This window comes from Lithobates pipiens, unplaced genomic scaffold (genome assembly GCF_037356315.1).
Source record: "Lithobates pipiens isolate NorthernLeopardFrog02 unplaced genomic scaffold, aLitPip1_a1.2 Scaffold_22, whole genome shotgun sequence".
Classification (NCBI taxonomy): domain Eukaryota; kingdom Metazoa; phylum Chordata; class Amphibia; order Anura; family Ranidae; genus Lithobates; species Lithobates pipiens.
In genome coordinates, this window is record NW_027507784.1 from 299,307,473 (window position 1) to 299,333,958 (window position 26,486).

General features: G+C 42.5%; 1 protein-coding gene across 3 annotated transcripts in view; it reads right to left on the minus strand.

Moving 5' to 3' along the window:
• The window catches only part of LOC143924770 (ankyrin repeat and fibronectin type-III domain-containing protein 1-like), a 552,097-nt gene that overhangs the window by 134,833 nt on the left and 390,778 nt on the right, over window positions 1-26,486 (minus strand). For all 3 annotated transcript variants that reach the window (XM_077449225.1, XM_077449226.1, XM_077449227.1), the window contains one exon: window positions 12,143-12,271. In XM_077449225.1, coding sequence (XP_077305351.1) covers window positions 12,143-12,271 — 129 coding nt within the window. The remainder of the gene's footprint in view (window positions 1-12,142; window positions 12,272-26,486) is intronic.

Below are 26,486 nucleotides of genomic sequence, written 5' to 3' on the forward strand. Positions count from 1 at the left end.
ATGCAGGGTGTGTGCTAATGAGATCAGCTGGTCAACTCCTTCCTGTGTCATGACCTAAAGTCTGCCCAGGAAGTAAGGCAGAAGTAATCAAGCAGTGTGTTTAAACAGCTATGAAGAGAGTGAGGTAAGCTTGTGTAGAATTAACGGAAAGCTGCTTTATTTTTGCAAAATAAGTACATTAATGCTATATTGGTACACAGGAGAGCTGGAATTTAGAAAAAAAAAATGAACAAAGGTGAACTTAGCCTTTAAGATCCATTTGTTTAGGCTGACACGTTTCTTGGGCAGTCCCGCTTCATCAGGGCCTTGGATCTTATTATAGAATGCTGTAACATTATACATAGGTAAATATAAGCCAACAATACATCTCATTGGGGCTATCCCTGATTTCCCCCTCCTTTTCTGATTGGTCCAATATTTTTAACATTCTATAGTCAGTTCTAGAACATATGGGGGGTTATGTACAAAAGGAAAATCCACTTTGCACTGCAAGTGCACTTAAAAGTGCACTGAAAGTGCTCTTGGAAGTAAAGTCGCTGTAGATCCGAGGAGGACATGCAACGAAAATAAAAAACAGCATTTTAGCTTGCACATGATTGGATAATAAAATCAGCAGAACTTCCCTTCATTTCAGATCTACCCCTTAGATTGAGAGTGAATGCACTTCCAAGTGCACTTGCAGTGCAAAGTGGATTTGCCTTTTGTAAATAACCCCCATTGTATCTGGGTCTTTTTAATTTGTGATTCACGATTGTACTAATACGTTTTATAGACATGTGCGGTTCCTTTCATTCTCAATTGAAATTCGGAAACATTTTTCGTTATTTGGGAATTCAGATGTATCCGAATTACAACAGTAATGTATTTAAATGAGTCCAAAATAACAAATCAAAATTTTCGACAAAATTTGAATTTGAATATTGATGGAAACTAATGGAATAGAATAGAAAATAATAGAATAGAAAAGAACAGAAACCAAGTGAGTAAAACAGAACAGAATACAAAATAAAATAATAGAAAAAAATAGAATAGAAAAAAGGATAGAATAGAAAATAAAAGAATAAAGAAAAACAGAACACAATAGAACAGAAAACAAAAGAACAGAATAAAATAGAATTGAAAATAAAGAAATAGAATAGAATGTAAAATAGAATAGAATAGAAAAAATAGAAAGAATATAACCATCTTCTGATATTCAAATTTTGAATAGAATAAATTTGAACTCAATAGAAAAGAGAATAGAAAATAAAATAATAGAATAGAAAAGAATAGAGTGAACAATAGAAAAGAATAGAATAGAAGAGAAAGAATATAACAATATAACCTTTTCCCAAAATTCAAATAGAATAGAAAATAATACAATAAAAGCAAAAGAAAAGAATAGAAAACAGAAGAAAAGAATAGAAAAAAAAACAATAGGATAGAATGGAATAGAAAGAATATAACCATCTTCCAAAATTCGAATTTTGAATAGAATGAATTTGATTTAGAATGGAATTTGATTAGAATGCCATTCAAGTGGAATTTGATTTGAATTTGAAAAAGTTGAATTGATTCGAATTCGAATAAATTAAACGATTTCCAAAAAGGAATGAAACAAATTTAACTAAACCAATTTATGTAAATAACGAATCAAAACAAAACAATTTTTTTCATTCTGCACATGTCTAATAATTTAAAGTTTGATTTTCTTGCAAACATATTTATGTTTTTGATGCATTCAAACTGATCAATATTACGTGAAGGACAGAAATTTACACTTAGTCCTAGTACTTCTAGATCTGTAGGGGAGAATGAATATGCTGTCATATTTATGACATCAAAGTTACGTGATGTATTTATGTGGGTCGGACCACATATTGGTCCAGATTGCTCTGTGCATGGGTTATTTGTTATTGTGTATTGTTTGTCTTTTCTTTCGGAGCCGGTGGGCGTAAAAAAATCGTACTATATTTAGGAATAGCGCCTGTGTCTGGTTTTGTATAAAAATTGCTACCACCATTATCACCCAATGTGTGAGTGTTTTCTTCCCCATCAGACGATGGGGGGGTTTTACTCGTATATGCTTGTGAGCGATTAGTGTCTGTGTCACCTCGTGCACACGTTGGCTTATATTTACCTATGTATATTGTTACAGTAATCCATAATGAGATCCAAGGCCCTGATGAAGCGGGACTGCCCTGGAAACGTGTCGGCCTGAACAAACGGATCTTAAGGACAGAAAATGTACTATCTTAGATGGCAAACTTATGTGTCTCTATATTCTTGAATGCATATAACATACCTGTGGGATCCCCCTGGAAGCTGGAAATCGCTGCACTGCAGTCATCTCTACTTTCTTCTGCATCCCGTGCCAAGCACCTTCCCTGTTGCACTGCGAATACAGGTGGTTGCCCAGTCGGTGCAAACACCATTTAGAATTTTTTTGCATCTTCTCAATTAATGCAAAGCGTTCTCAGATTGGATGAGGTGGCGAGTGTGACATCACTGCCACACCTCTCCATCTCAACCAATCAGAGAATGCTTTCAATTCTTTGAGAAAATGCAAAGCGTCCTGTGAATGGTGGCAGTGTTAGGCAGCCGTTCTCCTGTGTTCAGAATGCAGCAGAGCAGCTGCTCAGCATGGAACCTGAAAGCAAGTGGATATCACCTCACCTGTAGCTTTTAGAGCAGCCTTTCTCAGCCTTGTCTACACAGAGAACCCCTTGAAATAACTTTGTGGGCTTCGGGAACCCCGGCCAAAAATGACTATATCTACAAATCATGATACAGTGCCTTGAAAAAGTATTCATACTCCTTGAAATGTTCAACATCACGGGCGGCACAGTGGTGTAGTGGTTAGCACTCTCACCTAGCAGTAAGAAGGGTCGCTGGTTCAAATCCCAACCACGACACTACTTGCCTGGACTGTGTCTGCCTGGGTTTCCTCCGGGTACTCCGGGTTCCTCCCACAGTCCAAAGACATGCAGGTAGGTTAATTGGTTTCTGTCCAAAATTGGCCCTAGTATATGAATGGGGACCTTGGATTGTGATGGGGACTGATGTGAGTGTGTAATGTACAGGGGCAATTGTAGACACTCACTCAGGATGGACTGGTGTCTATATTCAACCTTACTAACTATGAAACATTTAGTCATGTTGCAACCAAAAACTTAAATTTATTTTATTGGGATCTTACGTGATAGATCAACACAAAGTGGCCCATAATTGTGAAGTGGAAGGAAAATGATAAATGGTTTTCAAAATATATTTACAAATAAATATGTGAAGTGTGGCGTGTATTTGTATTCAGCCCCCCAAGTCAATACTTTGCAGTGAAAGGTGGCTCTACAATTACAGCTGCAAGTCTTTTGGGGATGTCTGTCTCTACCAGCTTTGCACATCTAGAGAGTGAAATTTTTGCCCATTCTTCTTTACAAAATAGCTAAAGTTCTGTCAGATTGGATTGAGAGAGTCTGTGAACAACAATTTTCAAGTCTTGCCACAGATTCTCGATTGGATTTAGGTCTGGACTTTGACTGGGTCATTCTAACACATGAATATGCTTTGATCTAAACCATTCCATTGTAGCTCTGGTTGTATGTTTAGGGTTGTTGTCCTCCTGGAAGGTGAACCTCCACCCCAGTGTCAAGTCTTTTGAAGGCTCCAACATGCCACGTACACACGACCGAACTTTCCGGCATAAAATGTCCGACGGAATCATTCCATCGGATATTACGGTTGTGTGTGGTCTTCATCTGAATTTTTGAAGAAAAAAGTCAGATGGACCTAGAAATAGAACATGTTTCAAATCTGTCCGACGGAATCAATTTCTATTTGGAAAACTGTTCGTCTGTATGCTGGTCCGACGGACCAAATACGACGCAAGGGCAGCTATTGGCTACTGGCTATTGAACTTCCTTTTCTAGTCCCGTCGTACATCATCACGTTCAAAACGAACAGACTTTGGTCCGTTTATGTGTGGGCAAGTCCGTTCACTCGAAAGTCCGTCAGAACTCCGTTGGACCTTTTCTGCTGGAAAGTCCGGTCGTGTGTACACGGCAACATCCATCTTCCCATCAACTCTGACCAGCTTCCCTGTGCCTGCTGAAAAAAGCATCCCCACAACATGATGCAGGATGGTGTGTTCAGGGTGATGTGCAGTGTTAGTTTTTATGCCACACATAGCTTTTTGCTTTTAGGCCAAAAAGTTCACATTTGGTCTCATCTGACCAGAGCACCTTCTTCCACAAGTTTGCTGTGTCCCCCACACGGCTTCTCACAAATTCCAAACGAGACTTCCTATGGCTTTCTTTCAACAATGACTTTCTTCTTACCACTCTTCCATAAAGGCCAGATTTGTGGAGAGCACGGCTAATAGTTGTCCTGTGGAAAGATTCTCCCACCTGAGCTGTGGATCTCTGCAGTTCCTCCAGAGTTACCATGGGCCTCTTGGCTGCTTCTCTGATTAAGCCCGGCCTGTCAGTTTAGGTGGACGGCCATGTCTTGGTAGGTTTGCAGTTGTGCCATACTATTTCCATTTTTGTATGATGGATTGAACAGTGCTCCACAAGATGTTAAAAGCTTGGGATATTTTTTGTATAGCCTAACCCTGCTTTAAACTTCTCCACAACTTTATCCCTGATCTGTCTGGTGTGTTCCTTGGCCTTTGTGATGCTGTTTGTTTACTAAGGTTCTCTAACAAACCTCTGAGGGCTTCACAGAACAGCTGTAATTATATTGAGATTAAATTACACACAGGCCTCTCCTCCTTTCCATAACCCCTCTTTGTGCACAGGAAGTTATCAGATTACAAGATCCCTGGAAAAATCAACAGGTATTTTTTGCACCTATTGAAAAAGTTGAACACACATAACAGTAACAAAACACTCTTAATAGTATATTGAGTAGACCAAATGGGAGAAAATAAGAAGTTGATAGGGTTTATATTAGAGGTATGGCAATTTTTACATAGTTAGATTGGACCAGCTTGGACCAATAAGTATGTACAGTGCCTTGAAAAAGTATTCATACCCCTTGAAATTGTCCACATTTTGTCATGTTACAACCAGAAACGTAAATGTATTTGATTGGGATTTTATTTGATTTTATAATTGTGAAGTGGAAGGAAATGATTAATGGATTTAAACATTTTTAATGTAATAAATATGTGAAAACTCTGATACCCCCTAACTAAAATCTAGTGGAACCAATTGCCTTCAGAAGTCACCTAATTAGTAAACAGAGTCCACCTGTGTGTAATTTAATCTCAGTATAAATGCAGATGTACTGTGAGCCATAGGCTCTAATAGGCTTCAAAAAAGGTGGACTCGGAGTGCAGAGCATTGTGCTCGGAGCCCACCCAGGTGTGTTAGAAAAGCAAATGAATATACACTTTTCTAACACTGAACCACCTCTCAGCCACATCAGGAGGCATTGGTCTAATACCCGTCACCTGATTGGCTGAAGGCACAGGCGCTCTGATTGGACGCCTAGCAGGAAGGAAGAAGAGACAAATGGAGGACACAGGAGCCGCTGCCTGACCTGCTGCTCATCCCACCACCCCGCAGCTCGCCGCCATCACCCACTGCCTGATCCCCCACCAAGATGGGGTAAGTGCCGGGCAGTCAGCGAGAGGGCATGCGGAGGGGGGGGGGGTCACAGTGGCGGCATTTGACGAGCAGAGTGGCTGCATCTGACGGGCACAGTGGTGGCATTTGATGGGCACAGTGGCTGTATTTGAAGGGCACAGTGGTGGCATTTGACGGCACAGTGGCTGCATTTGATGGGCACAGTGGCTGCATTTGATGGGCACAGTGGCGGCATTTGATGGGCACAGTGGCAGCATTTGACGGGAACAGTGGCAGCATTTGATGTGCACAGCGGCTGCATTTGATGGGCACAGTAGCTGCAATTGATGGACACAGTGGCTGCAATTGATGGACACAGTGGCTGCATTTGATGGGCACATTGGCTGCAATTGATGGCACAGTGGCTGCATTTTATTTTTTTTCAGTATTTTTCAGAATTTTTTAGTTTGTTTGCCCCCCCCCCCCCCCCCCCAAAAAATTTTTTTTGAGCACCAGCCGCCACTGGTACATAGTGGATATAGTACATAGTAGATACAGTGATCGCTAATAGCTACCAGGTCCTGTACCAAGCAGCTGCCCTGCCAGGGGGCCACTTTCTCACGCTGCACGCCATTTGGGAAAAAAAATTCAATGACTACAAAGCGCTCTCACAAACATTCCTCCCCCCCCCCATCTCCCCTCCCAGCTAAAATTCTCTTTCTTCAAATCCCCCCACTAAAAATCCCCCATCCCCCAAAAAAAGACTCCTCTTAGCACAGTTCCTCTACCCTCAAAATTCTCCCCCCCCCCCAAAAAAAATGTCCGCTCCAAGCATCAATCCTTTTTACCATATCACCTCTTCTAGCGCAAACACCTCAAATCCCCCTCCTAGCACAAATCCTCTTCCCCCTCCCAACACAAATTTCCCCAAGTCATCCCCCCTAAATTTCCTCTCCTAGAACAATTCTTACCCCCAACTGCCCCCCCCCAACCAAAATTCCCTACCCCTTCAATCTCCTTGTGGTGCCCCCTCACCTCACATAATACCACAGTATCTAGGGAGCTGACCCTTCTGCCCACCCCTTGTCCAAGCCCTGCAAGATGGCGACATCCTGTGATCAGTAAGCAGAAGGGCAGCCACTTGGCATGGGACCTGCAAGCTAGTGGCAATCATTGTAGTAGCGGTGACTACCACAGTGATTTCCAGCTTCTAGGGGGATCCCACAGGTATTATACATACATAGAGTAATATAGTCTTAGCCCTTGAACACACGGTTGGAGATTCCGACGGAATGTGTCCTATCGGACCGTTTTGTCAGATATTCCGACTGTGTGTGGTCTTCATCGGAATATCCGACGGACCAACTTTTCCAACTCGCCGGTCAAATTTTCCGACAAAATGCTCCTATCGGACATACTCCGATCATGTGTAGCCTACTCCCACGGACAAAGTGCCACGCATGCTCAGATCAAATTCCTAGACCAAAGCTATTGGCTACTAGCCTGAACGTGAAATAACGCCATCACGTTATGTACAATCGGATTTTCCGACAACTTAGTCCGACCGTGTGTATGCAACATCACTTCCGGACCTCTTCTGGAATTAATCTGTCGGAATTACTCAGACGGATTTGGTTGTCGAAATCTCCGACCGCGTGTACAAGGGCTTAGAGGGCAGCAAGGCTTGAAGCAATACCCATTGTGAAGTGGACTACCATTTCTATCTTTGCCAGGTTATCATACTTGCGCAAGAGTGTTTTGCGCTTTGATATTATACATACATACTTCCATTGATCCAAGCTAGACCAATATAACTATGTAAAAAATTGCCATACCTGGAATTTAGTTTTCAGAGAGAACCCAAGCCAAAGAAGCCTGGGATACGGCATGTGTAATATATATTCCCAGGCTGATCAGCAGTACTCGCTTTGGGGGAGCTACATTATGGCTACGTATTGAATTTACACAATTGGGCATTTTACTTATTTTGTGACCACAGTAAACACATGTCTCTGCCAGAGAAGCATGAAACATTATTTCATGAATTTTATACGGATGCCAGAATTTGGACCCTCGGGGTGTAATACCTAGCTCAGAGGAATTTGGCAGCTATGACAAAGATGTAAGCTGTGAGAAACATACGCTGGGATAAGACCTAATTACAATTATTGCATTGTCTTTTCCTATAGTGCACATGCCAATCTGGGCAATTATGCAATCACTGCAAACAAGGAGCCACAGCAAAACCAACCCCTCTTGGAAAACACTTGGGATTGTGGGAATAGTGATCCATATCAATACCAGGCTTATTCAAAGTCATTATAAAGCCACATTTTATTAAAGCTGTATAAAAGACATAAACACATGCAGCTATGTACAATACATATTAGTAAATCATTAACTGTATTATTTAATGCAGCTAGTATAAGTACCCGAATTTGACTTGGTATAAAACTCTTGCAATCCCCTATATAGCAATAACTAATGTGTGAGAAGGAGCAGTAGGATTGAAAGCCAATCAGGTTCTGTATGTTACATGCAAATGTGCTAATAAGCAATGCACTGATAAGATGAGAGAGCAAAATGAGGCGAGGGATGGACCTATAAGGGCTCATGCACACTGTAGCTCCATAAAAAAAATCAGCTTTTACAGGCATTTGAGCTTTTATTTCAGCTTGAAGAAGCTTGTGCAGTTTTTGTGCTCTTGTGCACGTTTTATTGAGCTTTTTCAAGCTCCTTTGAGCTCCTATGTGCTTTTTGAGCATAAGGCCCCTTTCACACTGGGGCGGTTTTCAGGCGCTACATCGCTAACAATAGCACCTGTGTAGCGCCTGAAAAAACTGGCCCCTTTCACTCCAGTGTGAAAGCCAGAGGGCTTTCACACTGGAGCGGTGCGCTGGCAGGAGGGTGAAAAAAGTCCTGCTAGCCACATCTTCGGAGAGGTGAAATCAATGGGGCAAGCGCGGCTATACCACCGGCAAAGCGCCGCTGCAGCGGCAATTTGCGGGCGGTTTTAACCCTTTTTCGGCCGCTAGCGGGGGTTAAAACCGCCCTGCTCGCGGCCGCATACCACTGCTAAAACGACAGTAGAGGCGCCGCTAAAAATAGCCGACGCCCGCACCGCCCCAGTTAGAAAGGCACCTAAGCATTTTTTTTTCACAGCCCTCCTAGATAATATTTTCTTAACCACTGTATAAACAAAACAATAAAATGGAACAAATGTTTTGCACGTTTTCAAGCGTCTTTGAGTTTTTTGGAGCTCTTAGGCTGCATTCACACCTAAGCGTAGCGTTTTCAAGCAGAAAAACGCACGATTTTAGTGCGTTTTTTGCTGCGTTTTTACCGCGCTTCGCAGCGTTTTTTACCGCGATTTTGTGCAGGGCAAAAGGTCGCCAATGTTAAAAGAAGAAAAACGTCCAAATCTGCTCAATTCAAGCGACAAAAAAGGGTCCGGAACTTGTTTGAGCTACAGGCGTTCGGCTGCAGGCGACATGGAGTGGAGATGTGAACCATCTCCATTGAGAATAATACATTTTTTCCCCTCCAGCGTTTTGCAGCTTCAGGCTTCAAGCTACAAAACGCTCAGGTGTGAATGGGGTCTTAAGGGCACTAGCGCCTCTTAAAAACGTGAGTTTGGGGGGGGGGGTGTTTGCCTGTAGGAGCATATGCCAGAAAAAGCCATAGCATGCATGGACACATTGGCTAACATAGAGGGGAGTTTCCAGGCAGAAAAAATAAGAGCTCAAAAGATCTCAAAGGCCTGTAGGAGCAACTTCTTTGAGCTCCTTCGAGCTGCAGTGTTCATGAGCTCATAAGTCTGCTGCTGCTCTTTGTCAGCTCAACTAGCTCTATGACCCAGTGTTTCCCCTTTATAAAAGCCAGTGCAACCCTCTTAGCCCCTGGTGTAGCTCACCTTGCCTCAAGTCACCTCTTAGCAAGTGGATATAATTACTAGAACTCCCCTAATTCTGAAGGTGCTGCCCATGAGGCCAATAGAAGTGGCCACATCGGGTGTCACTCAAGGCAGCACAGTGGAGTGTCCATACTGGACACAACGTCTTATGTGCATGTTCAGTCCCCGGGCCACTGAGTGTCATTGGTTCTTATGGTACAGGGGGCCATTTGCACAATCACAACTAGTAAGGCTGTGCGCTCCGGTCACCCACATCCTATCAATCTATGACACTGGGTGGTCCTGCCTCCAATGTCCTAGTAAAAGATGATGGGGGTAGCAGAAATTGCTGACTCCGCCCTTGTACTGTCATCACTTATTTGGAAGCCACTCTACGTGGTAAATGAGCTCACAACACAAGACAAGTCTAGTTTAATGTGAATAACTTTTACTAGCTATACCATGAGCTAAATAAATGAGAACCCAGAACCCAATAATTTCAAATAATACTTTTTACAGCCACTGCATTTTACCAAATGGTCCATTAGGTAAATAGAAATGCTGGTCAAGGTACATTTATTATATTATTTATCAATTGCTGAAGTATTATCCTGCTAAGGAATTTACCTTAGAAGTACCCCCTGATCCTGTCACCCACTGAGTACATGAACCACTGGTCAAAGACCAATGCCAAGGTGGCCTATACAGGGTCACAGTCTCTCTGCAAGGGGCATACCCCAACCATGTTATAATCACTTTATTTATAGCTGTTTCTTGCCCTTTCACAGCTGGCAACACATTTTGGCACTTTTGGGTGTGGAGGAGCATGAGACTTACTCCCTGTGACAAGGCTCAGATCAGGCAGCCCATCACTAGGCCCGGAACTTTCACATGACCAGGTGAGGGACATCCCCTCTCTCCCAGGTTGACACAACTGATCTCAGTGCGAGTTGCAAAGAAGTAAGCAGCTGCAAGGGAACGCAGCTAAGATAAATATATGGGGATTGAGGAATGCCCATTTCCCGTGACACTATCTCCTTGTAACGTTACAAGGGTATCTTACCCCTAAAAATCTACAAGAGCTATGAGAATTCAGTGGACAAGTGAACCCATTAGTGTGCAACCAAAAATTAAGTGAAAGAAGGGGATTAGGCCTGCAGGCTAGGTTTACTGCCCACCTACCTCTCCTTCTTAGGCTGCAACGGTAGCATACAGAGTGTACACATGCCATGGCTGCAATGCTTTCCATTGTGGCATGCAAAAAGGGATGCCCCCCATCACATTTGGAAAAAGGGGTGCCACCTGCCAAATTGGACCTATTCAATTGATAGGGCGACTCTGTACACACCCCCAACGGCAGCAGAATGGTCGGTATTTAGGGGTTAAAACAGGTGGTGATGAGGGGACATATCACCTCAAATCCCACTATGGATCATTTTTAGAGGGCGATGCATGTATATATGACCCCTTAAACTAATTTTTATCATTCCACCACACTACAAATTGTTGCTCATTCTATGCAGCTCCAGTTTTAGGCAATGTCCATGAATGGAATATAAAAGAAGCCATACGAAGGGGCAATAAAATATTGATTCCTAACATAAAATACAGACTGATGAAAAATAGTCTAATCCTTCCCCCCTATTTCTAAAGATAACAAAAAAAGTTTTGCTTTAACATACACTTTAAATAACTATTTTATGTGGGAAAAAAAAATAAAGATCTTAATCCTATGCAAAATTTTATCTGTGACTTTAACATTTTGATGAGAAAATTAGCATGCCATAAAATAATAAGCACATGCAAGATAATTCCTGAATTGACGCTGATGACCTTGCCAATGCACCTTCCTATCACAATGCTCTAAAACATGGCACTACACCAAATTTCATGTCATCCAGGGATTAAAGCGCACCTGTGCCCAGATTATAGACATGAAATTATTTAAATATTCTTCACAGGCAGCGAAAGAGCTTTAAAACAAGCAACCCCTGATCTCTCTAGCCACATGTGGTGTGAAGTCATTTAAAGATCAATAATCACAACAAAGACTCCCAATGTTTGCTTGCATTGGAGAGCTGGGAGGATGCCAAGAATCCAATGCAAAAGAAATAACAAAAAAAAAAAGATTTCAGTGCCTCTATAGTAAATTTGAAGATGTATTTTTCTACAACACCTATAGCTACAGAGATGAATGAGGGTTTGTGTTAAAATGCTTTTACTACTTAGTCAGAATATGTAAAAACTTTAGTCTGCGTAATCTGGGTACATTCAGATAATGACTACTCTGTTCCACTGCTCGTTCCTACCATTCAGCATCGTTTAGCATTCACATTATTCATCTACTAAAATGTATTCGAATTCATCATGGAGTTACAAATTTGGAGCTAAAGTGATACAACTTGTTGGATAACGTCATGCAATTAAAATGCAGCTTTCAAAACATCTTCTGCTGCAAGAAACCTGATGTTTCCAAAGCTTGCAATTTTTATCTCTTGGGTTAGCCAACATATACTTCTGATTTCATTATTGGCTTATACAACACTGCACCCCTGCTGCTGATGTTATACAAAAACACCTCTATACAATCATTTCAAAATACTATGAACAAATCATACATTTCTCATGCATGCCTCCTATGTCCCCAGAAGCTTCACATTTAAGACCAATCCCTCTAGTAGTTGGCTCCCATAATTCTCACCATTCAATGCTCAGTGATCTCTGTCGGAAAACAGGCTGCTCCAGAGGTGCCAACTCAGCATCGTTCCTCTTCTCAGACTTCTCTTTCAGCGATAACCTGTGCGTGAACTTGGAGAGACCGCCAAGGGACCTGTAAACGGGACAAAAAAAAAAAAGCCAAGGTTAACATAGTCCTTTGGTCAATCTGAATACTTAACTCCGCTCCAGGTTTGCTGTGTCCATCATCCACCAACCGCGGCTGAATGAGAAAATAATTCTGCAAAGAATGCAATATTAAGCCATGCTGGTTCAATTTAAATAATAGCAATACTGGAGAATGACACTGTACCGCATTGTATCCAAGGCTATTTATAGTGCATGTGCACAGACTGTACTGCAGCAGAGAGATGAATCATGGCAGATATGCAGTGCCTGTGCAGGCATTTGTAACAAATACCACTTACAGTTCCATGTCCATTCCCCAACAACACACACGCACGCACACACACACATGCACACACGCACAAATACAACAATAGCTTGCATAAGCGGCATCGTAAACTTGCTCGTGGGGAAGATCTGGAATTACTAAATGAGCAAAGCCTGGTTTGAAAACAGTTTTTGCCTGAAGTAACCCTTGAGAAATCACATTATGTTATCTCAGTAAGATTTTTTGTTTCCTTTGGGCATGAACATAATGCTTATGTTTAGCTGCGGAGTACATTGCGGGGTAACCAGGAAGATCCATAAAGCTGTAGCGCTGCGAGCATTAGACACACACATACGGCACATTCAATAATCTGAGCTAGAAAAAAAAACCTTAACGTCAAGAGGAACGACTGACATTTATCACTTCACATCGCAAACGGGTACAGTCTCTCCTTCCATGGGTCTAGCTATGAAAAAAAAGCAAGGAGAAATAAACGCCAACTGGTCCTATTTTACCCTTTTATGGTTTCGTCTCCTAAATATGTTTAATTTTCTGTTTTAGTTTGATACATCTGCTACTATATGTCAGTATTCATAAACATAAGCTCGATGTTCCTACATCAGAACGCGGAGTTTGTAACAACCCAAGAAGGCTGCCAGTGTCTACATAATTAATCACATAAGATGGAAATGAAGGCTGTATGCCTAATAACAAGATATGCCTGCTTAAAAAACAAACACTAATAAATTTGTTCAGCGCACAGTGTAGACCACAGCTTGACTCTTATAGGATAAATCTTGATGGATTTGATGGTAAAATGGAAGCAAATGGATTGGTACCATTTAGGGTAGTATACAGAAATATGGACCTGTTACAAAAATGTAGTAGGCCAGGGGAAAGGTATGTGAGAATGCTGCTGGACCTTGAATTTCAGTTTTAGTTGTACGTAGTTGGTTATTTATAAACTAGTACATTAGTTGCTCTGGTTAAGCTGCTCCTCTGCACACACGGGTCTTCTAGGAAGGCCTTGGGTGTAGATCAGGGGTGCCCAACCTTTTGAAGAGCAAGGGCCACTTAAGCAAATTGCTAACTGGTCGCAGGCCACAATGAGCGGAGCGGGAGGATGACAGGTCCGTGTCCACAGACACAGCCCACTCTACTCTATGGGCCCTCTGGTCCAATCTGATTTGCCCAGATGGAAGGGGCAGATCCCTTTCTATTTTTTTTAGATAGGCGAGTGTAAACAGACACAAGTCCGTTTTACATCTGCTGCTCCATAGAGGTGAATAGTAAGTCCGATTGGGTCGGACCAATCATGTGAAAGGGACCTAAGGCTGCTTTCACACTGATGCGCTGCGATTTGCCCAAACCGCCGGTCCAGCGCAGTGAACCTGAGGATTTTCTGCAGGTTAGCTGCACTTTGCCGCAAACTTCTATTATATCCTGCAGGTTTGGCGCACTTTCTGAAGACGCAACAAACCCACAGGTAATAACAGAAGTCTATGGCTCAATGCAGGTAACCCGCAGCTGCACTGCACCTGCAGATCAGTTTGAAAGCAGCCCAGTAACCACTGAAAAACAGATATATCCATATATACTGTGAATTTAGTAGTAAACTTACCTTTTATAACTGTCTTCCATTCTGGTATTGCTGGCTGTTGCTGTCCTAGGCGGAGTGCATTTGGTATCACTCCGTCTGTGACAGGAGGGGGCACTATACAGGAAGCATTAGCTTATGTGGCTCTGCTCCACAGCCACTTTCTTGCACTACCAACGGCTTCATTCACAAAACTGTTGCTCCGGGATGGCGGGTAGGCAACCTGTGATCTGGGCTTGCCAACCTGCCATCTTAGAGCCGGAGGTCGAGGGCCACATTAGAGGGCTCCACGGGCCACATGTGGCCCCCGGGCCACTGGTTGGGCACCCCTGGTGTAGATCATAGGATATTTAGAACAAAGAAAGTGCAACAGCAAATGTACAGAGTCTACAAAGAATTACAAAGTAGATCAGTTCCCTTTTAATATTGGATCTTTAACCTCTATTTTGTCCAGCACGTTTCTGAAGCCTTGATGAAGGGGGACCACCTGATGCCCCTGAAATGTGTCGGTATATTGTATGTTTCGGGCTTGTACAGTGGACTTGATCAATGGACTCATACTTATACAATGCTTTGAGCTCATACAATGGACTCGCACTTGTACAATGGACTTCTACAATGCTTTGGACTCGTACATTGGACTCATACTCATACAATGGACTTGTACAATGGACTCTTGCTTGTATAATGAACTTGAACAATGCTTGTGGCTCATACAATGGACTTATACAAGTTCAATGGACTTGTACAATGCATTGGGCTTATACAATGGACTTTGCTTTTGGACTTTGCCTTGACAATGCTTTTGGCTCATACAATGGACTCATACTCGTACGGTGGACTTGTACAATGCTTTGGACTCATACTCGTACAATGGACTTGTACAATACATTGGGCTCATACAATGGACTCATACTCGTACAATGGACTTGTACAATGCTTTTGGCTGATATAATGGACTCATACTTGCACAATGAACTTGTACAATGCGTTGGGCTCATACAATGGGCGTATTCTCGTACAATGGACTTGTACAATGCTTTGGACTCATACAACGTTTTTTGGACTCTGTACATTTAGTGTGGCATTTCCTCTTCTAAATAACAGGTCAGTGCTTCAAAGTGACACATTTTCTATATTACCACCACTCAGTTAAAAACCACCCTTAGATATTGCAGCTGGAATCCGAAAGATGGAACTTGATTAAATAATTCTCTACAAAGAAGGTAAATCAATTAGATGAAAACCCTATGTGAATGACATTTAGTTTGCTAAGGCACTGTGCATCACAAAACAACTGCCATTTTATAAATAAAATACAGAGAAAGAGGACCATTGGAAGACGGCGGCAGAGTGTCGTCACCCTTAAGCCCTTGTACACACGGTCGGACATTCCGACAACAAAATTAGTCAGATTTTGTCCGACGGATTTTGTCTGAAACTTGTGTTGCATACACACGGTCGGACAAAGTTGTAAGAAAATCCGATCGTACGTAACGTGATGACGTTATTTCGTTACGATGGGACTACGTTCAGGCTAGTAGCCAATAGCTTTGGTCTAGGAATTTGATCTGAACATGCGTGGCACTTTGTCCGATCGGAATTCTCTACACACAATCGGACAAAGTCCAATCGGATCATGTTGTTGGAAAGTTTTATAGCCCAGCTCTAAAACTTTGTCCGTCAGATATTCTGACGGAAACAGTCCAATGGAGCCCACACACAGTCGGATTATCTGACAACACGGTCCGATCGGACATTTTCCGTTGGAATGTCCGACGGTGTGTACAAGGGCTTAGAGGAAATTTCTAAACAAGGACCTTTATAGCAGGATCACCAGATATTATAACGAAAGCTCCAGATTTAAAATTGAAAATTAATTTTGAAATGACATCAACTGATTAAATAGTATGCAAGATTTTAGTGGTTGAGTTTACATATACGTTAACCTTAGTTTTTAAATTACACAAGTAACCTTGCACACACACCCTATGTAGACAGAACATAGGGTAGAATCAAATGCTTTATTTTTCATTTGAAACTTTGTTGTACCAAACTGAAACTGTTAGGCTCCGTTCACACAGGGGCGACTTGTCCAGGCGACTTAGCCGCCCGACAAGTCGCGCTCCGTTCTGTACTATGGAACCGTTCTAATAGGAGCGACTCAAGTCGCTCCGACTTAGAAAAAAAGGTTCCTGTACTACTTTTGGGGCGACTTCAGGCGACTTGCATTGACTTCTATACAGAAGTCGTTTTGCAAGTCGCCGCTGAAGTTGTGTGCAGGTCGCGTCTGTGAGTCGCGCTGCAAGTCGTGCCGCCCCTGTGTGAACCGAGCCTAAAGTATTTGTATATTTAGTATACACATGCAATTTTCCAAACTTGTGGCAATTATATACATGTAACGCAAGCCATATCACATTTTAGACAAGCACATTGTCTGCCCAGTCTGGACTCCACCCACATTTGTAATAGCAATCATTTTAAAAAGGTCTGCGTGAAATAGAAAAGCATGTCAATACAAGTTTGTGTATGTGCTTTAATGGATTGAACTGACTGTAAATTGTGGCCATGCTTGAACAATGGGTGCTTGTCTTACAACAAAAATAACATATGGTAGAGCGTAGGTAGAAAAGAATCAAGGAAAAGGTAGATTTTTCGATATCACATACAGTATATATTCAGCTACCACTGTAAGTAAAATTAAAGACGGTGCAAAAATATTAAGAGAAGGCTTCCATATCAAATGATTACATCACAAATGTTTTGGGGACGCTAAGGACATTTTTTCTGTTGTTCACCTTAATAAAAGGTACATTTAAAGTTGGTGATGTAATGATTTAATAGCAGCCTTCATTGCAGAGCACAGTTTTACTACAGGGGTTTCAGTTTATCAAAATAAGGTATTGCACCCAAACCCTACAGCAAGGGTCTCCAAACCATGGCCAGCAGGCCACATTCGGCCACTGCAAAATCTTATCTGGCTCACAGCTGGTGTGCATATACTAAGGCCTGGCCATAGACAGTTCAAATCTCGGCCGGTTCAGCGGGAAACAGCCGAGTTTCAAACCTTGTGTAGGCAGGCTAAATGTAGCAAGTTGATATCGATTGATCAACTTGGGTACAACTAGCCTGCCAGATTCACTTGTGATTATCACAAGTGGCTGCTACAGCCGCTAGCAATAATGACTGTCTTCTCCCCATGGAGATAGCTTCCTCCGCCCGCTTCAGCCCGGTCAGTGTTGATGGGGGAATCATGCAATTTACATTCAAATTTACACCGTTTATGGCCTGCCTTAGGATCCAGATCAGTTAGTTTCTGCTGATGGGTAGTGCAGCCTCATCAGCGCCCATCAGTGAAGGAGAAAACGTACTTAGTTACAAAATTTTATAACAGAAACAAAGAAAAACTTTTTTTTTTTTTCAAATACCACCAAAAGAAAGCTCTATTTGTGGGAACAAACTGCTAAAAATTGGGTGCAGTGTGCAATTGTCATTCAAAGTGCGACAGCGCTGAAAGCTGAAACTTGGCCTGGGCAGGAAGGGGGGAAGTGCCCTGTATTGAAGTGGTTAATTGAGACAAGTTTATTTTTTTTTGACAAAATAGCAATTTACATTGGGGCTAAACTGCAAGACAAGCATGTGGCTTGCGGTTGTGACACAGCTGATTGACATGAATGGCCAGCTTTGAATGGCAGTGCCACCTGTCAATTCAACATATTGCATTAAACTTGCAGCGGCTGCAGCATGTGAGCAGCTACCTCCAGGTGCATTATAGACTCTAGATGGAGGGCCAGGGGGCTGTTTAACTATGGCTCAGCTGCTTTATTTTACAACTCCCACAGCCATCTGTGTGAAAGAGGCCGCTTGTTTTCTTGCATTTGACATGCTTTTGAAATGCACTTCAAACGCATACTAGCAGGCTCTCATTTCAGTGGGATGACAGTTCTCCAGCCGTGTTTGGCCAGCTTTGAGTTGCATTTCTCAGGGTGTGGGATGTTCTACTGAGAGGAGTTTTCTTTAAAGGCAAAACAGACCAAATACAGTCTTGTGCTGTGATTTGCATTTGCATGCCTGGTTTTGAGCACTGCTGCAGTTAAATGCACACACCAGCGTCTGACAGCAATCCCAATGTATGCAATCCCTTATACTGGCCATAGACATAGTGAGTGGCCCAGTCGGTTGCCTCCTACCCAATGTCCCTTGAATGCACCATCATCAATGGATGGAGCCAAGCAGAAAATTGGCGGTGCCAGCTGTCAATTTGCAATAGGGATTCATCCATCCACACTGCGCAACAAGGATAAAGGAATCTGTTTGAAAAAAAATGTATGTGTATAGCTGGCTTTACTTTGGCTGCAAGGCCCACAACAGTTACTTGGTGTTGTGGGCTTGGTGATCCATGCATGTCACCAGGCCTGTAACAGAAGTGTTACCTAGAAGCCTGTGAGTTTGTAGCCCAAGCTCACCTTTATCCCTGGCATGACATCTCCTTACTGCGTAACATCCACATGTACCCAAGGGAGGAACAAAGCCATCATGGCAACCTGATACCACCATTCTACTGGACCCACACAGAGAGCCACAACTCCAATTTTTCTTCTGTTCTCCATTACAGTCTATTCCAGGCAAGGTGCCCCTTCAACAGTCTTCTGCTACTTTCTTATCTCCACCTTAGGACCTGACTACCCCAGAGTAGGAAAATCCATGGCTGCAGCTGATTTGGCCACCACCTGACAGTTTTACATGGGTTCAGACCGAAATCAGTTTGGCTCAGGTTGACCCGACCTTAGCTTACCCCTAGCCTTTAGTTATAATATCTTCTTATAACGCCATGCGATTTTATCACAGTTTAATTAATGCTTTTCATTTACAACCTAGGTAGGCCTAGGCCTAAGTAAGTAGGAGCTGCCAGGTATGAATAATATCCAGACACCTCCCAGGCATTACTGGCATTGGTGAAATACAAAAAAGCCCAAAGCGGTGTACAGTTAACTAACATGTAAGCCGCGTTTTCTGCTAGAACGCCCCATGGATGAAGCATGGTGCAGATATATGGCCAAGCAAATCTAGGGATATGTTTAGGACTTTACAGTGCACTTGCATGAGAGGGGGGTTATCATTAAGGTTCAGTATGGATTTCAGATCTCATTTTAAATTGTCAGCCTGAATGATTATCTTGGATTTGTGATGTCAGTTGGTTGTCAAAATAAGCTATGAAAATGAGCTATGCGGCATATTCAACTTTGACTACTCTGCTAGGTGTCTTTTAGCTCCGGCAGAAGCCTGCTTGCTGGGGAACAGCCATTATATCCTGCACATCAATCCAGACAACATTGTACCATCTAATTACCCAGTGGGAAAAGCTGGCTGAAACAACGTGGCACCACTGGGATTAAATGATGGGTGCCGGTGAATACTTTCATTAAGGTATTTCTACCCAACTGAGTTTCTTGCAGTTCTCAATGTTTGCTTTTCCCTGCAAATGATTACGTGTTAGAAGAATGGGGATATTATTAATCCACTGCAAAGAGAAAAGGTGGTGTTACCCACAGAAAACTGTCAAGGGTGGCTTTTGTGCATGCTGCAAAATTGTTATCAGTAATACACTTTTTCTTAATAGCCTTTCCTCAAGTTAAAGCCTAACCCCAGCCAAAACTTTGGGGAAGCATTAGAACTTGCATCAACAAGAACACTGCCTCTGCTGCACTAATATCCCAAATCGTGTTATCAGCCCTGACCAATTTTGTCCTGCAGACCACTGAACATTTCTCTTTTTATTTTATGAGATGCAGAAGGTGGAAGGGTTCTGTAGTCCAGCAGGGGAGAACTCAGACAGGACTGACAATACTGCTTATGGATTCTTTACAGCAGATGCACTGTGATGTCATCGCACACAGGAAGTTAAAGGCTGCTTTCACACTGGGGCGGTATTCAGGCGTTACAGCGCTAAAAATAGCGCCTGAAAAAAACCGGCCCCTTTAACTCCAGTGTGAAAGCCGGAGGGCTTTCACACTGGAGCGATGCGCTGGCAGGACGGTGAAAAAAGTCCTGATAGCCGCATCTTTGCAGCGGTGAAGGAGCGGTGTATTCACCGCTCCTAAACCGCTCCTACCCATTGAAATCAATGGGACACCGCGGCAATACCGCCGGCAATGGGGGTGGGTTTAACCCTTTTTCGGCCGCTAGCGGGGGTTAAAACCACCCCGCTAGCGCCCGCAGACCGCCGCCAAAACGACGGTAAAGCGCCGCTAAAAATAGCGGCGCTTTACCGCCGACGCTGCTCCCGCCCCAGTGTGAAAGCAGCCTTAAAGGCTTACTGGATTTCTGACATTAACTGGCTTTTTTCTGTACTGCAGCATATTTAAAGGAATAAAACATGGGGGATTATACAGCTATAAGTCATACCTACACTACATAGACTTAGGCTGCTTTCACACTGCAGCGGGAGCGGCGTCGGCGGTAAAGTGCCGCTATTTTTAGCGGCGCTTTACCGTCGTTTTAGCGGCGGTGTGCGGGCGCTAGCGGGGTGGTTTTAACCCCCGCTAGCGGCCGAAAAGGGGTTAAACCCGCCCGCAAAGCGCCGCTGCAGCGGCGCTTTGCCGGCGGTATTGCCGCGGTGTCCCATTGATTTCAATGGGTAGGAGCGGTTTAGGAGCGGTGAATACACCGCTCCTTCACCGCTGCAAAGATGCGGCTAGCAGGACTTTTTTCACCGTCCTGCCAGCGCATCGCTCCAGTGTGAAAGCCCTCCGGCTTTCACACTGGAGTTAAAGGGGCCGGTTTTTTTCAGGCATTACACAGGCGCTATTTTTAGCGCTGTAACGCCTGAATACCGCCCCAGTGTGAAAGCAGCCTTATGGTTTAGGGACTCTCAGGACTTGACAGGAGGAGAAAACTAATCAATGCAATTTACTGCATGTCAGCTCCTGCTGTGTATAATCACAGCAGGAGCAGGCTGGTGGTGGCATGCATGCGCGCCCCCAACCCGGTACTGTCGGGCATGTCATCACAGCAACCAACAACTGTGACAGCATTCCATTAAATACCCTTACCATCTCTAAAAAAAAAAACACCACCACATATGACAGCACCACCCAATATGGAAAACATAGAAATATATCAAGCATAGTAACCCTTAGCAACAACAGTGCTACTGCATGTCCCTAATATGATCAAGGTTTAATATTGACCAAAACATCTGATCACATAGAGGAAAGATTCATGTGCAAATCAAAATGTATGAAAGGATAAAGAACCCCCTGCAGCTAAACTCAGAAAATGGTCAGTGAGCACTATATGCATATATAGGGTATTACAGTAAGTAGTCTTATGGGACAAACAGGTTCCCAGATTTACACTATCTGGAGTAGGGAGATTAAATGTCAAAGTGGTTGTAAACCTCAGACATGAAATATGAACAAAGCATATCCCTCTATAGTGTGTACTTTTCTCAATCCAGAGCACAAAGTATCATTTCTCTCTGCTGCCTCATACCTCTGCTATCAGCATGAGTCCTGAAACGAAGAGAAAATAAGTGATAGAGAAGGGATCTTTAGCGCACAGCCTGTGATTGACAGCCTCAGTTCTGTTAACAAGTGCTGTGTGAAGGGGGTGTGTCCTTTCATTTCAATCAGCTCTCATAACTCTTTTCACTGAGCTCTGCACAGTGTAACTTGCACTCCCTGCCCCCTGCTTTCTGGAAGCTCAGACAAGCTGTATAAATTCTGCACTTTGATATAGGGAAGAGAAGACTGCAAATAAACAGGTACAACTTATATAGGAGGATTTGTTTCATCGCTGTGTATCACCGGAGGCCAGTCACTTCACTGGGTATATGTAAGGGTTTACAACCACTTTATATTCGAAAAAGTTGACCTCTCTGTCTGATTTTGTTAAAGTCAACTTTATGAAGGCTTCTATGTTGTTGATCATATCAACTTTAGCAGAAAGAGTAAAAGTACTTGTCCTTAGCACAAGTAAGTTGTCAAAATATTAACAATACAGCAAAACATTTGACCTGAGAGTCATTAATAGGATTATTTTCTCAAACGACCACATAAGGTTTTCTCAAATGAACGTGCTACATTTGAGCGTATTGCAGTGCCCGATATTCTGAAAAAATATTTATTTTCACATTTAAAGGAAATTAGAGGTTAAAATAATACACAAAAGATCAGTCAAAAGAGAAACTGGTAGAACAGTTTGGGAAACCTATTCAAGAGCCTCTAATGCCCTGTACACACGGTCGGACATTCCGACGACAAAATCCGTCTGATTTTTTCTGACGGATTTTGGCCCAGACTTGTCTTGCATACACACGGTCGCACAAAGTTGTCAGAAAATCCGATTGTTCAGAACGCGGTGACGTACAACACGTACAACAGGACTATAAAGAGGGCAGTAGCCTATAGCTTTTGTCTCGTAATTTATTCTGAGCATGCGTGGCACTTTGTCCGTCGGAGTTGTCTACACACGATCGGAATTTAAGCGATCGGATTTTGTTGTCGGAAAATTTTAGATCCAGCTCTCAAACTTTGTGTGTCGGAAACTCCAACAGAGAAGGTCAGATGGAACCCACACATGATCGGATTTTCCGACAACAAGATCCGATCGCACATTTTCCGTCCGAAAGTCCGACCGTGTGTACAAGGCAATAGCCTGATAGGACACCTTCCTTTTGTGGAATCACCATATACATAGTTACATAGTTAGTCTGGTTGAAAAAAAAGACACAAGTCCAATCTAGGTCAACCCCCATATACACAATCCCATACCTACAGTTGATCCAGAGGAAGGCAAAAAAAAACAGCAAAGCATGAGCCAATTTGCTCCAGCGGAGGGAAAAAATTCCTTCCTGATCCCACAACATGCAATCAGATATTCCCTGGATGAACTTTACCTATAAGGCCTCATGCACACTGGATGTTATAATAATGTTAGAAAAACACCAGTAGCTTTGCAGTGAGTTTTTGCAATAGCATTTTTTAGCTTTAGCGCTTTTTTCCAATGGGATCAAAAGCATTAAAAAACACTGGTGAGACGTGTTTTTGAGCATTTATCAGCGTTAATACACACTGAACGTTTTTGGATGTTTTCTACAGTCAATAAACTCTCAGCATGTTATCCTATGTATCCATGCACACATAGGGAGTTATTTACAAAAGGCAAATCCACTTTGCACTGCACTTGAAAGTGCAGTCGTTCTAAATCTAAGGGGTAGACCTGAAATGAGTGGAAGCTCTGCTGATTTTATTATCCAATCATGTGCAAGCTAAAATGCTGTTTTATATTTTCCTTGCATGTCCCCCTCAGATCTACAGCGACTTCTTTACTTCCAAGTGCACTTTCAGTTATGGACAAAGTGAAATAAAGCTGCTCCCCTCAAAGTGCAGAAATCTGACTTTGTGAACTGTGTGAGTGGTATATAATACTATATAATAATATATAATATAATAATATATTTGTACTGATCTGAGATTGTTTGGTAAAGAAGTATATGTAATCCATCAATTCATATTGGTAGTTAGATGTGTCTAATATTGCCATCCTGTTTACCTTGCTCGTTGGGCATATCATTATTGTGTTTTCATCTGCCACGCACTTGATGGCATTGCATTTTGATCCTTACAGTCCTTGTTAATCTCCTTAAAACAAAAATTATGTTGGAACTTGTATAACCACTTGCCGACCATACAACTTAAAAATATACAGTACAATGACAAGGTGGCACTGCTGCACCGGATCATGTACTTAGTACATGATCTGACACTTCCGGGTTGGGGGCACGCGTGCACGCCACCACCAGCCTGCTTCTGATGTGATTATACACAGCAGGAGCTGATTTGTGGGTACCGTGGACTCGATGTCCGCCGGGACACCCGCCGATCATCCAGCACAGAGGCAGGACAGCGGTCTGCCTATGTAAACAAGGCAGATCACCGTTTTGTCAGTAGAGAAGGCATGGATCCTGTGTTCCTGCAAAGCACCTCCCACACACTGGCTAGGCACACAGCTAAGCCTTGATCAACCCTGGTGTTAACCCCTTCCCAGCCAGTGTCATTAGTACAGTGACCATGCATATTTTTAGCACTGATCACTGTATTCATGTCACTGGTCCCCCAAAAAGTGTCAGTTAGTGTCCTACTATCCCCTGCAATAGTCCTGCTATAAGTCACTGATCGCCGCCATTACTAGTAAAAAAAAAAAAATATCCCATCATTTGTAGATGCTATAACTTTTGTGCAAACCAATTATTTGATGTTTATTGGGATTTTTTTTTTTTTTTTGTTACTGTATATGTTTTATAGCAAAAAGTAAAAAATATATATATTTTTTTTCAAAATTATCGTTCTATTTTTGTTTTTAGCGCACAAAATAAAAACCACAGAGGTGATCAAATACCACCAAAAGAAAGCTCTATTTGGGTACAATGTCACATGACCACGCAATTGTAAGTTAAAGTAACGCAGTGCCGTTTCACAAAAAATAACCTGGTGGGGGGGGGGGGGGGCTAAGTCTTCCAGGTGTCAATGTGAAACAAAAAATTGTTGAAAGGAGCAGTTGTCTTTTATTAAGTACTCATTCGTCGATAGGAGTTAAACAGCCTTGATTCAAGTTAAATACTTCCAAATTATTACGTTGAATTGTCCCCTCTACCTGCTTCCTTTTTCAGGGGTCTTTGCGGGTCCCTTGCCAGTTCATCCCACTCATAAATTAGGATTAAAAACTGGATTTTATTGGGGTTGGTGGGTATTCCACCCAAAAAAGATGAAGAACTATCCTGGGTACTAGAACTTTCAGAATAATAAGGGCTCTAGTAAGTGTTCCGTTAACTGACATCAACTGTGTGGAGATCTAGATTAGAGATCCTTCTATGTTGAGGGAAAAAGAATAAAGATTTTTACATCTGATGATAATTCTTTACATTAGCCTCCAATTTTTTTCAGTCGATCAGTAGAACTGGTGAATATTACCTGACTATTTACCCATTCAATAGTTTATAGAACAAGGCAAAAACTGCATTTATTCTTTCAATAATTTGGAACAAAGTATATTGTACATCCTACTGATTGTGTGTTATGAATCGAAGAACTCCTAGGGATCTGACGCTTTCTATGATAGTCATTCAGGAATTACACATAAAGGAAAAGATCAATCTCCTGTTTATTTTTTCTTAGCTTGGAAAAAGTACTATAGGACTCCTCTGGTTTAAAGAAGCAGGAGAAGGGCAAACAGTATCCTAGAAACATTAGTATTCGAGAAGGTGAGTTCCCTTTATGTATCAATGATCCCAACAATTGTGATAGATTCCTCTGTCATAACACATAACGGCTGAAGGATAAACAGATTCAGGCCTAGGATGACAAATCTATACGTAGTAACGATCAGTGCAATAGAATCAGAAAATGAGAAGGTACAAAAAGTCAAGTGATGCTTCTAGCATAGGTCAAATTTAAAAAAATACCTAGGTGCTCTTCACGTATATTGAAATACCTAGGACTCACATTATCGAGGTACTCTCAGTGCTTGCCAGGAAGAGCAAACAATGCAGTTTACTGTGACATTTTGGTGGGATGAAGCTCACCTTTATCAAGGTAACCAACAACTTTGATTGATATATGCTATGTCTTATATAGTAATATACAGAAACAATTGAGTACTATACATACATACAATTTTTCAGGACAAGCTGGGTATGTCCCCTTCATCGAGGTCCAAGCAGTAAAAACACCTCAAGGATAGTAATGTACGCTACTTAGAGAGTCACCTCAGATCAGCACCAGTTCCTGTACCCTTAGAGCTCAGGTCACTTCCAATTCCTGCACCCGTAGACAGACCACAGTTCAGCCTCAGTTTCCGCACCTTTAGAACTCAGACCAGTTCCAAGTACTGCATCCCCAGATCTCAGATCAACCTCAATACTTGGGCCTTCACACCTCTGATCAGCCCCAATTCCTGCATTATTAGACATCAGAAAAGCTCAAATTCCTGTACCCTTAGACCTCAGATCACACTTGATTCCTACATGCAATGTTTTTCCCCTTCACACCTCTGATCAGCCCCAATTACTGCACCCTTAGACACCAGCTTTCTCCAAATTCCTGCACCCTTAGGCCTCAGTCCAGCCTCAATTCCTGTTCCCTTAGACCTCAGAAAAGACCGAATTGCTTTACCATTAGACTTCAAGTTACTCCAAATTGCTGCACTATTAGACCACAGTTCAGCCTCAATTTCTTCACCCTTAGAACTCAGACCAGTCCTGATTCCTGCACCTTCAAATCTCAGATCAACCTCAATACTTCCAGCTTCACACCTCTGATCAGCCCCAATTAATCCACC